Here is an 11,298-nt window from a genome sequence, read left to right on the forward strand (position 1 = left end):
TTTAGAGGAAACATTTCCTACTCTGCAAAATGGCAGTGAAAGGCAAAAGTTGCTCGGAATTCTCTCCTATCAAGAGGACAAAATAGTCAAATTATTTCAACTTATATTACATTTCAGATTATACTGAATTAGCGTATCCTGTTCTGTATAGTAAAACAGTTAATTCAGCTGAAAAGTAAGATAAGGCAGACTTCTTTGAAAAAATTTATTTTCATTTCTTGGAAAGAAGACTTCAGAACTTTGCTGACTGCATAATTTCAAATTGTTGCTTTCACATAATGAAAAACATTTGCCAGTGGATAAGTTCCCGTAGAATAAGACTTTCAGGTCCCATTCAACTCTACTAAACTTAAAGTCATTATTAAGACTGACAGTTCTCTTCAGTGTAAATTTTTTGAGGTTCTGAACTCAGATTGCTTTCTAAACACAGTTGTTTTGCATGCCTGGGTCAGTGTGAGGTGTGCTGATACAGTGCGATACAGCCTCTGTAGCCCATCGGTGTCATACCCCACACATCATTCTCACATGTACACACAAAACAGGAAGGAGGTTGTAAAGGGCAGAGAAGTCTAACTCTTCTAAGCGTTCATAGCTGTTTCTCAGAACCCATGCCAGCTGGTATTGGCGTTCAGTTTTTTCTCAAATTCCGAGTTTCTCCCAGGTGTCCAGCATCAAATAAAAAAAACAGGGGGGGGACATTTCAACCTTTCTTCTAAGCTGTGACTTTGGTTACTGTGATTACTCTATATTTGTCTTGCCCTTGGGTTCATAATAAGGTAATATAAAGCAATGTATGATGCTGTGTAATAAAAATATATTTGAACTGTACTGACTTCTTATATCTTTCATTCTTCAGGAGACATTTTGGGTACAGCCCTGAGGAACATGGAGAACCTCCTCCATATGCCTTATGGCTGTGGAGAACAGAACATGGCCTTGTTCACACCCAACATCTATGCCCTGGATTATCTGAACAAGACTGGGCAGCTGACTGAAGAGATTAGAGTCAAGGGTACTGGATATTTATCCACAGGTGAGAGGTTTTCAGATTCTTCCATCTAATATTGTGATTGTGTGCATTGAACTCCAAAGCTCTACATGGTGAACACTCATCTCTGAACTCAAGCACCACGTTTATTGCATAGGAGCAGGCAATGACAGCACCCCAAAGAAGCAAGACATACTTCCAGGAGCAAAAGCAGCTAGAATTCGTAGTGGCTGATGTTATCCACCAGACATACATTAATTAATATTAAATCCAAAATTCTTACTGCTTCAGTTGAATAAACAGCAGAACTAGTCCTTTTCTGTGATTAGAAAATATGTCCTCTTTATTGTGTTTTCAGGGTACCAAAAACAGCTATCATACAAACACCAAGATGGATCCTACAGCTCCTTTGGGAGACGAGATAGGGAAGGGAGTGTATGGTAAGTGATGACACTTTCTATTTCCCTATTGCAGGATCTTTAGGCTTTGAAAAATGATCAAAGTATTAAGTGCTTCTTATTTTTAATAGACTAAATGGACATAGCTCAATTCATTTGGATCCCCTAGTAAAGGAGAGATTAATAAACTGGGGAGAGTGCAACAAAAGGGTGATAAGATGATTGGGGGCTGGAGTACGTAATGTTCAAGAGGAGGCTGAAGGAACTGTGTTTGTTCAGCCTGTAGAAGAGGAGGTTAATGGGGAACCTATGTAAAGCTTTCCGCTACCTAGATGAGGACTGTAGAAAAGACAGAGACAGACTCTTGTCAGGGATGCACAGGGTAAAGACAAGAGTCTGTCCTTACTGAAGTTGCAACAGGGAAAACTCCAACTGGGTAGAAGGAAAAAAAATAATCTTCCCCAGGAGAAGGCTGCAGCACTGAGACAAATGCCCAGAGCAGATGTGGGTGTCTCTATCCCTGGAGATTTTCACAACGTGATCAGACAGGAGACTGAGCAACCTGACTGAGCTTTGAAGTTGGCCATAGTTGAAGCAGGTGGTTGGACTGGAGAACTCCAGAGCTCCCTTCCCACCTAGTTTATTTCATAATTCTATTAATTAAGATTAGAAATTACTATCATCAATCATCAAGCTGTATCTATACTTTACCCCTGCTCTGAAAGAATGGTTTCAGCTCAGTAATGGAGAAACCTCAGTTTTTAATATCAGGATTTTAACTATTGTATTTAAAACTTACAAAACACTTGTTTCTTTTACCTCAGCTATTATGGAGTTCATTTTATGTCATTTTCTATGCATATCCAGTTGCTGCTAAAACTTCTTGGTCTTGTTCACACCTTACCTGCTTTCTGTTCCTGGCTCACTTGCAGGCTCACCGCCTTTGTGTACAAGTCATTTGCACAAGCCAGACGCTACATCTACATTGATGACAACGTCCAGTCTCAATCTTTGATCTGGCTGGCGAGCAAGCAGAAGTCAGATGGCTGCTTTGAAAATGCTGGGTCACATTTCAACAATGCTTTGAAGGTAACTGAGAGAAGTATAGTCCCAAACTTCCAGTCTTGGCATTGGGATTGATTTGGATCATTTCTGCCAGATGCAAGCTTATCACCACACCCTTACTTGTCCTAGTACTGTTCTCTCGTGTCTCTCATATACAAGCAGGGCATGACTCTTATGTCTGCTATTGACGATGAGGTAGAAAAAAGCAGAACTTTCTGAGTCAGAAGTCTCAGATTTTATTTTCCACCACTGCATTATGTGTTCAGCCACAGGCTGTAATGTGCTTTATGGCATATGCGCAAAAGCCAAGAAAATGCATGAAATAATTTTGGCTTTATCCTGAGTGAACTTGATCCTTCTTGTTCCTGTGCACACAGGGAGACAGAAATTACATCTGATCTCAAATCTAACTCATATCTGAACTATGATTTGATTCATATTTTATTTCTTTCTAGGACATCTGTACTGACCTGTTCTTTGCTTGTTTTTTCTTCAGGGTGGAGAAGACGGTGAATACTCACTCACAGCCTATGTTGTCGCAGCATTGCTGGAGGCTGGACACTCTGCTGCGGTAGGTATTTGATGCTGTTATGCTCTATTAGTCCAGTCAGCCATTTGTCAAACAGTGCACAAGTCATAGTCCTCACATCCGTATTCTTTAACAATGTGGTAAATACTGATTTTAGGACAGTAGGGTCAGCTGAGGAAATCTGGTTCCAGAACCCTGCCATTGCCATGACTGTTACAAATCAGTTATGTATCCACTCACTATGGATTTATTTGAAAAATCCCCGAGGAATCTAGTTGTGTCAAACAATGATAGTCTATATAGGTGCAAAATCCAGACTGCATTTGCCAGCTCCATCCAGAGTCCAGTTTGGAATTTTCTCTGAATTTGCCCAGTCCAAAGTCCAAGCTATCCAAATCTTTAGTCCTACAAACTCTCTCTGTGCATTTAGATCCAAGCTGTGTTTCCATTTCCCTATGTCATTGTTAATAACGGAAGGAAACAATGAGCTGCTGGTTGGAATACTTGCTAGGCACGGGGGAGTGAGAGCGGGGTTCTGTTGTCTGTAATACACTTTCTGCATATTCTTGAGACCCTGTTGTTTTGCTGATTTTTTTGTTCTTTGTAAAATGGGGAAGATGAGAATTGTTCCCAATCTGACAAATATTTTCTAGGCATGCTGAATTTTGCAGGTCCCTCAGATACTGTGGTATGGGGCATCATTTAAGTACCTGACACCGGCAGGATAAAAAGATTGTGTGGAATCAAACAGTTCTTCAGCAACATGAATTTAGTTCCAAATATCTTCATAAGAAGCTCCAAAACCTGGTGCCACCTCTATAAGTGAAGCTGCACAGACAGGGCATGGTTAGTAGCATGCTGGTGATGTCTGAGCTGAAGTAGAGCTCACAGGGATTATAAGGCTAAAAGGGCTGAAGCTACAGCTAGCAAATGAGTAATAACATCCATCTGAGAGAACCTGCTTCATCAAGAGGTCTCCATACGCTTTACATAGTTCTGTAAAAGAATCCACATTTTAGAGCTAAAGCAACCAAGGGACAAAGTATTCACCTGCAAAAGAACCAGTGCTCTGTTAGTCCAGCCATACTGCCTCTAAATAAATGCAGAAAGAAAGCAGCACCACTGGAAGGACATTTTTTACAGGATACACACTGTAGGCGCTTAAACGTGCCATTGATCATGTATATTTTTAGCATGAAGGGTCAGTGACGGCAGCTTAAGCAGTGCTGGAAGTATTTAAAGAGAAGCTGAGACACAAATCCAAGTACCTGACAACTCTACTATGTTTTGCATTCCTAGCATCCTGTCATTCAGAGTGGCATGAACTGTTTGGAGACTGCATTTGGCAATGGGGTCCACAACCTGTATAACCAGGCCCTCTTTGCCTATGCTTATGGCTTGGCTGACAAAAAGGAAAGACGCCAATTCTTCCTTGAGAAGCTGGACAATACAGCTACCAGAGATGGTAAGTGCAGTATGGCCATGATACGGGCAATACAGCTGCTGGAATGGCCTGTGGTATGATGTAAGCTATTTTCATGAACAGTTTTGTCATTCATGCTGCTCCCTTTCCATTTCATGCCTGCTATGCTACTGAATTGATCTCTATGAACTTCTCTGTCTGTCACATTTGGCTTCACAGAAGGTTGGTCTGTGGCCTGATTTTCTTAGAATTACGAAATAATGTAGGTGGGAAGAGACCCCTGGAACTCTCAGTCCAAGGTAGTGGAAGATTGTACCTAGTTTCCCCATTAGCCTGCTCTTCTACCTGCTGAACAAACCCCATTCCCTTGACTATGTCATGTGCTCCTGTCCGCGACTGCCTTAGCATCCTTCTGCTGCACTGCCTTCACTTCAACCCCTCTTTGACTTATACGGCCCTCTTTTATTAATTCCCTTTCCCTCCCTTCCTGTTTTATTTTCCATCCTGGAACTAAAACTTACCCAGTTCAGGACACTGATGGCTGAAAAAGCTTTTGGGTAAAGGCAGAGAGGGGATTTTGTGCCTTTTTCCCACGTGATACTGTAGTGAATTAACCAGCAAGTCATTTTTCCATGCTTTTTACACCCCACTTTTCTCTTTTCAGGTGGTTCAGTTCATTGGCAGAGACAAAATAAGCCACCAGCAGATCATTTCCCTGTCTTCTATTCCCGTGCCCCTTCTGCTGAGATTGAAATGACCAGCTATGTGCTCCTGGCTTTGCTCAACAAAGCCAAACTCACTCCAGAAGACTTAACTTACATTTCTCGCATTGTGCACTGGCTTGTCAAGCAACAGAACCCGTATGGCGGTTTCTCCTCCAGCCAGGTAACAACTGGGTGCGGTAAAAAGAAAGCTTCTGGGAGCAGTCCAGCCTGCAAGCTGGATCTCGATAGTATGACGTATCTTCCTGACTGCGTATTCGTTTGAATAGTATTTGATAAACAGTGCTCGCATAAGTCTCCTTGCCAGGGCACATCAGGCTCTTCATAGGCAGCTTCATACATATTTTAGCTTTAGGAAATGGGAATTTACCTGAGTTTCAAGTTAGCACTAGACAGCAGTCACTGTTGACACAGCATTATCCCAGGTTTTCTGGGATAATTCAAAGCTATTGCCCCAGAAATTGCATCTTGTCTCCTTAGCTCTTCACAAAATCCCCCTCCATTTATTAGCACTGACAAAGCATCAGGGAAATAGGTGCTGTGCTAATCTCACACACCATCTTACAGCTGGGTATCTATCTAATTAGGGATCATGTTCTTCTTTTCAGGACACTGTTGTTGCTATCCAAGCTTTAGCCCAGTATGGATACCTCACCTTCTCTAAACAAAGTCTTAACACAGTCAAAGTCAACTTCATGGAGTCCCCCAGTAAGACTTTCCAGGTGAATAACAAGAACCGCTTCTTACTGCAGCAGGCTTCCTTACCCACTATTCCAGGGAATTATAGTGTGGAAGTGAATGGCACTGGCTGTGTCTACCTGCAGGTAAGTGAGCAGGGGGTCCTCTATACCTCATTCCCCTCCATACCTCATGCCAAAGCCACAAAAGCCTATAAGTCTGTGACCATCTCGCACTTCCCATCTCTTTTAGACCACCCTGAGATACAACATCCATTTGCCAAAAAAAGTTGCAGGATTTTCTCTCTGTGTACAGCCAGCCAATGTATCCTGCACAAGCAACTTCCCACCAAAGTTTGACCTTGTCCTCTCCGCCAGGTAACTTCCACTTATTGACCTACCTCCTTGCATTCGCAGTTTGGTAAAGCATCCAAGGCAGGATTTAAATACAGGCAATTAACTGCTACTGTGCAGCTGCAGGAAGACAAATGGAATCATTGGGAGATGAAAATGTCATTCACTGGTCTCCTCTCTATTTGCAGACCAGACTAACAGAACTTTTCTCATTTTAGTTACACAGGAAACCGCAAAGTCTCCAACATGGCTATTATTGATGTGAAGATGCTCTCAGGTTTTGTTCCTGTAAGATCGTCCCTGGAAAAGGTAAAGAATGGGAGCAAAGTGAATGGTAAACCCTGAAAACATAGGAAGTTGATAAAAATAGTCTCTGCAGCAGCTGGGTTTGGATCCCCAGTCGCCTTACGCAGACACACACACACACACACACACACACACAAATGAGTCTCCGCTAGCTGGTCCAGCCCAATGGCCTGACTGGTATCTGCCCCCAAGACCTTATGGTCTCCCCAGTAACAGACTTGCACCTCCTGGTCCCTCCCATAGCCAGCTCAGATCCTCTGGTATCTTCAGTATTTGCCCCAGACTTATGCCTCCTTCAGTAGGTGGCTGCCAAGCCACTTAACTTACTCACCAGCTAGTCCAGCTTTATATTCACCAGCGACCACCCACTGACACCCACACACAACAGGCCTGAAGTCCGGTCTTTCAAGATGCTGGCACCCCGGACACATGGTCCCTGTGATCTGTGGTCCTCTCTTCAGTGGCTTGCACTCCATACACACACGTGCACACAGAACAGAGAGCCCCTCACCCAGGAAAATAATCAGGAACAGATTTTAATAAGAAGAGAGGAGAGACTGTGGTGACCAGGTGCAGGGCATGGCCAGACAAGTGTACTGACCACCAACCTGTTTACATGCGACCGTCCCCTTTTATCCCATTTTCCCACCCTTTTATCCCATTTTCCCACCCTTTTTCCTCCCAGTCAGACTTTATCCCTCCCTTTGCTACTTCTGGTTCTTCTCCTAAACATCCTGTTTCTCGAGTGACAGCATCCCATACTCAGCCCCATGCCCTTGTAGGCAGCATTCCCCTTAAGTCAGCAGGGTGATCCAGGGATACTCTGCTGTTGACTCACCCGATGGGTCTCACTCCCCAAAAATGGGGCTGGTCACTGCCCTGTGGCAGCCCTGGAGGGAGCCAGGTCAGGGTGCTCAGGTGGCTCTGCTCAGGTTACTGGGGTTTCACCACCTGCCCTTGTTCCTCTGTGCTCCTCTGTGTTGGTGTGGATGAGCCTTTAATCACACAACCTAACAGAATCTATGTAAGAAATACTTCTGTCATAGTTAAATTGCTCAAATGGGCATTTTGCAATGTTATCCCTTTGACACAGTTATTCCTTCCTCTACGGCGCAGTTTAACAAAGAAAGAAAAAGTGGGTATTGTTCTTCCTTTATTATGCAGAAATTTGGTCACAGTGATGACAATTCTGGGAAGAGCATTGATAAGCACTTCATTTCAGATCCTACTGCAATTTAGGTTCTGCAACAGATGCATTATCTTCAAGTCGTGAGCCTTAATCTTCAAAAGGATGAAAAGAAGGATGCAATTTGTTGTAGAGTCTACTTATAGCTAGGTGCATTTATAACCATTCAGCATTCAAGTATGAATTTCTTTTTTTACTAGAACTGTACAAAATTCATAACTTTCCTTTGGAAGATTTTTCCATTGAGATGTTACACTGTTTGGCATCCTACTCCTCTTTATGTGTACTTTATATATACTTTATGTGCTTATACGTACTTTATATGTACTCCTTTATATATATGGGGGAAAAAAATAGCTGTTTTTTAACAAGTGAAATATCTTATTTTTGTGTATTTTTATAGTAAAATAATTTTGCTCATGCACAAAAAACTTTTTTAAACTTTTGGTTCTTAAAATATAGAATGCACTAGAAAGTGAGTCAGCTTGAGCTGCAGAAATAGTCGTGTAATTGTGAATTCTCTTTGATATGAAAGCACTCCAGTTAATGATGAAAGTCACACACAGCAAAGCTGACCAGTAAAACCATTTTTCATTGTGATTGGTTTGCACTCATCATGTTATGAAAATACTCAACTTCCATTTCCTATTTTGGCCACGAGATGTCAGGGTGGCACAACAGGAGCATGGCAGCCACTTTAGACATTTTGCTATCGAATAGTTATTTGTAAGTCTCCTTGGCAAGTCTCCTATATTAACATTGCTATCATTTGCCTTATTTAAAGCTTCAGTACAGGAATTCTGTTGTGGATCGCGTAGACATCAAGAACAACCACATCCTCTTCTACCTTCAGAAGGTAAGTTTGGGAGGTTCCTTTTTGGTTTTATTAAACTGGAAGTTTAAAACAGTTGAAAGAATAATCTCATTAATAGCAGATTAGCAATACACATGTCTTAAAAACATAAAGCGACTTCACTCAGTCCAACATCAAATATATATACACAGCAGTTGTAGTCTACACTGAGGAGATACATATTTCTTATCACTTTTTCTGAAGAATGCTGTATGATTAAATAGCATTTCACAAACATAGCTAAGTTGCATTCCATATTGCAAAAGTTCACAGTCTACATAATATTCTTCAGCCTCTAAGCGATGCTTTCATCAGTTGATCAGAGAGTGTTTTACACTCCCTCCCTTTCAGAGAGATTTCTCTATGAAAATAATAGCCCTCCCACACCACTGACATTAATAAAGGGAACGAGAGAGGACAAAGATGAAAATCAAAACACAAGGGATCTTAAAATACCAAGAAGGGAAGGAGAGAGGAAGCAAAAATAAATAGTAATAATATCTACCTCTCAAACACTGATTTTTATTAGTTGGTCTCTGAGGATCTAATAAAGAGGATTGGAGTCAGTATTCTGAATTCACAGGGAAGCTGAGATGTTGAGACATGAGAAGTTTACCCAGCAAGGCACCAGTGATGCAGAAAGTTCTCCAGAGCCCCTGTCCATGGCTCCATTCCTATAAAGAGATCAGCAAGACAAAAACAAGGACAAAGGGAGAAGAGAGCAGGGGCACAGTCCCAGGCATGCAGGGGAAAGCTTGAAGCTGAGGAAGATGAGCAAGGAGGAAAGTTTGGGACATTTGACTGCAAGAGTGTGGAATAAGGAACTCAGGGGAGGATGGGGATCTTGAGTTCAATGTGATTAAAGAGAGAAAAGTGGGGAGAAGAACCATAGGGATGCTGAAGGTGATTTTAGCTGGGAAAAGGCAAGGAAAGAAACTAACAGCAACTTTCAGGGAGAGGATGAATGCTGATGTGCTGAAAGCCGCAGTAATGGGAATGGTTGGGGTAACTGGCAATGGAAATATGAAGAGGAAGAAAGAAAAAACCACACAACTTTAGCAACAAAACAAATTTAGCAACAGCTTTTAAACAATTATCTGATCTGACATCAAGTTTACAATCTGGAGAGAACTGTAGAATAGCACTTTGTCACCCAGTCCAACCCAGAAATGCATCTGTTCAACCTTAGCCTCGGGGGTAGATACAAAAAGAAAAAAGTCTGATGCATTTTCTTGTCTTGCCATTTCCAGGTCTCCCAGAAGGAAATCAGCTTCTCCTTCAGTGTGGAGCAAAGCCTGCCTGTCTCAGATATTAAACCAGTGCCAGTACATATGTACGATTACTACGAAACAGGTAGGTGACCTCAGTAGGCTGGAGCAAAACCTGCAAAATCAAGGTATTTGATCTCAGCATTTACAAGGTGCGGACAGTGGATTTTCCCTTGTTCTCTCTGTGCAAGCTTCTCTTCACTTTTCTCCATTTGCTGCCTTTGTTTCTCAGGAGAGACAAATGCAGAGCAAGCTAGCAGTTCTGCTGCTTTTGATAAAAAGACTGCAAAGGGTTTGCAGAGGCATAGACAGTTTCTGTCCCCCTCTCTTTTCATTTCTTGCTTCATTTCAACATAAAACAGATTAGAAAGTTATACATCAAGAGTTGCTTTCTTACAAACTACATACAGAAAGAAGTGTGGTTCCACTTACTTTCTACAGTTTGACCACAATGGTTAAAATCAATAACTCAAAACAGCAGTGTTCCTGACTTCCCTGATGTGGCTTATCTCGTATTTTTGTGTTATATTGCCATAGCAGGCTGCAGTCACAGAACTGTTCCTTAGTGGAATTTAAATACTTGAGTAGAGATGACAGTCCCACTGAACCCAACAGGAGTTTAAGCACCTCACTAGAAAATTAAATGCCCGATCACCTTTCTCAGTCTGGCCTCAAGGAAAAAATTGCATCAGCCATTATCCAGTTGTGGAATTTATGTTACCAAAACTGCAGCTCAGGTTCCCCCATGCTTTTCTCAAGCTTGGCACAACCTTTGGGAACTGCATCCTAGCAGATGAGCAGCAGTATCCAGAGAATTGACCCTGGAGTGCATGTTCTGCCACCTGATCCACATCCTGCGCCGTCACAGCAATGATGTGTCCTGACAAACACGACCAGAGGAGTGCACTGGGCTCTGACTGTGCACCCCTGCAACTGGGTGCCTTGACAACTGGAAGACAACCACAAAAATCTCTCAGATGTTTTCTGGTTCATAATGTGTTAATCAAAGGTGTACATGGACTGGGGTCAGAATGATTTCTCACTCTCATGCAAATGTCATCTTCCTTTCTTCTTTCCAGATGAATATGCCCTTGCAGAATACAAAACACCCTGCTCCCCACCTTCAAACTGAAATCAGAGATGTGCCAGAAGAGGTAATGGTTCAGAAGGTATCAGGCAAGCATTTGTAGAGGAAGAAGAGGATAAGAGACTTGGTTGTTTCTGGGAGGGCAATGAAAAGCACGTAGAAGAATCAGGAATAAGCAAATCCCAAATTGCAGTAGATCAGAATGACCCATTCTGGCCCACACTTCAAAAGAGCTTGGGGTCAGTGTGGATCAGAAACTCCAGATAAAGTGCTTTTCCTAACAAGGGAGATACTGTGCAATTGTTAACCCTGACCATCCATCTTTTTGGAAATTCATGACCTATATTCCAGTGGGAGCTTTGTATAAAGGTAAACTCCTGAAACGTGTATTCTTGGCCACAGATTCTTAAGAAATCCAAGATTAGAATAATCTGCTGCTGCT

General features: G+C 42.2%; 1 protein-coding gene across 1 annotated transcript in view; it reads left to right on the forward strand.

Annotated features, from left to right (window-relative positions):
* LOC104259125 (ovostatin) overlaps positions 1 to 10,901 on the forward strand; it is a 31,214-nt gene extending 20,313 nt beyond the window's left edge. The window contains exons 25-36 of the mRNA XM_059816363.1: positions 857 to 1,033; positions 1,347 to 1,428; positions 2,319 to 2,475; positions 2,948 to 3,022; positions 4,280 to 4,445; positions 5,068 to 5,288; positions 5,734 to 5,949; positions 6,056 to 6,180; positions 6,375 to 6,465; positions 8,433 to 8,504; positions 9,752 to 9,854; positions 10,849 to 10,901. Coding sequence (XP_059672346.1) covers positions 857 to 1,033; positions 1,347 to 1,428; positions 2,319 to 2,475; positions 2,948 to 3,022; positions 4,280 to 4,445; positions 5,068 to 5,288; positions 5,734 to 5,949; positions 6,056 to 6,180; positions 6,375 to 6,465; positions 8,433 to 8,504; positions 9,752 to 9,854; positions 10,849 to 10,901 — 1,538 coding nt within the window. The remainder of the gene's footprint in view (positions 1 to 856; positions 1,034 to 1,346; positions 1,429 to 2,318; positions 2,476 to 2,947; positions 3,023 to 4,279; positions 4,446 to 5,067; positions 5,289 to 5,733; positions 5,950 to 6,055; positions 6,181 to 6,374; positions 6,466 to 8,432; positions 8,505 to 9,751; positions 9,855 to 10,848) is intronic.
* Positions 10,902 to 11,298: the final 397 nt, after the last annotated feature.

Source organism: Gavia stellata, chromosome 4 (genome assembly GCF_030936135.1).
Source record: "Gavia stellata isolate bGavSte3 chromosome 4, bGavSte3.hap2, whole genome shotgun sequence".
NCBI classification, from domain to species: domain Eukaryota; kingdom Metazoa; phylum Chordata; class Aves; order Gaviiformes; family Gaviidae; genus Gavia; species Gavia stellata.